The 889-nt window shown below is 37.6% G+C and overlaps 1 protein-coding gene across 1 annotated transcript; it reads right to left on the bottom strand.

Annotated features, from left to right (window-relative positions):
* Positions 1 to 245: 245 nt before the first annotated feature.
* Positions 246 to 677, bottom strand: LOC133193779 (uncharacterized). Its single transcript, XM_061329709.1, has one exon. It carries the CDS (start codon positions 675 to 677, stop codon positions 246 to 248), a length of 432 nt encoding a protein of 143 aa, XP_061185693.1.
* Positions 678 to 889: the final 212 nt, after the last annotated feature.

Raw genomic sequence — 889 nt, 5'->3', positions numbered from 1 at the left:
AACCTGTACATAATTTTTGTGCGTTTTATTTTTATTTATTTTGCTACAACGAAGATGAAAAAAGTTGTAATAGAGGTTACAGAGATATTGATATATATGCTAGAAATATTGTAAATTCAAGATATGGGTTCATGAAAAACTGGTGCTTTCCAAAGCAGTTTTATTCTATGCACTTCAAAGGCTTTGATTTTCACTTTGCCATCGCCAATCTATTAAAATGTTCCGACTTTTATTCAGGTTTCATTTCATCTGACACAGGACCTCATATCCTTAAAACTGATTTCCTTCCCTCCATAACTAATGTATGCGCACCTATGACGGTGACCAGTAGCAATTTTTCCTGGCACTAAACTTCCTTGATAGACCGCTCTACCAACATAGGTTTCACGGTCCGTCATGTATGCATTTGGTGGCACATTGCCCTGTGAAGCCGTCTGCCAATCTAAAAACCCAGAATTTTTCAGGGGGTAAACCAAGACATCGTATTTATTTATTATTTTTTCATTCATGTCATATGGAATATGGGCCCCAGGAAGGTGAAATCCACATTTTCCAGGCGTCATAGTGTCACCAATTTTTGCCCTGGCAATAAAAAGTGGTCTACCATCTGCTTCATATCCACCTCTTATTGCCCCCTCTGGTATGTCTGACCCGGTGGTAGCTACCCAAACTGCCATTCTGAAATTAAAACAAGCACAAGTGATATTATTTGCAAATTGCATTCTCAAAAATAAGGCAACAAAATCAATCCGTTTTGTATGTATATGTAGATTACCTTTTTACAAATATGGTCTAGTGGCTGAAGTAGGGGTCAAATTTTACCAACAAATATATTTTTCCCATGTAGTGTAGATTGTCTCTTCATATCACGACTCCTGGAGATAGGGTG

The sequence above is a fragment of the Saccostrea echinata genome, unplaced genomic scaffold (assembly GCF_033153115.1).
Source record: "Saccostrea echinata isolate AGI-Se365-2 ecotype Australia unplaced genomic scaffold, CSIRO_AGI_Sech_v1 ptg000028l, whole genome shotgun sequence".
Taxonomy (NCBI): domain Eukaryota; kingdom Metazoa; phylum Mollusca; class Bivalvia; order Ostreida; family Ostreidae; genus Saccostrea; species Saccostrea echinata.
Note: the sequence above shows the minus strand (reverse complement) of the source record. Positions and strands in the feature narration are given on the sequence as shown.

Excerpts from the sequence above, each read along its gene's own strand:
- LOC133193779 (XM_061329709.1), bottom strand. The coding sequence starts at position 677 with ATGGCAGTTTGGGTAGCTACCACCGGGTCAGACATACCAGAGGGGGCA.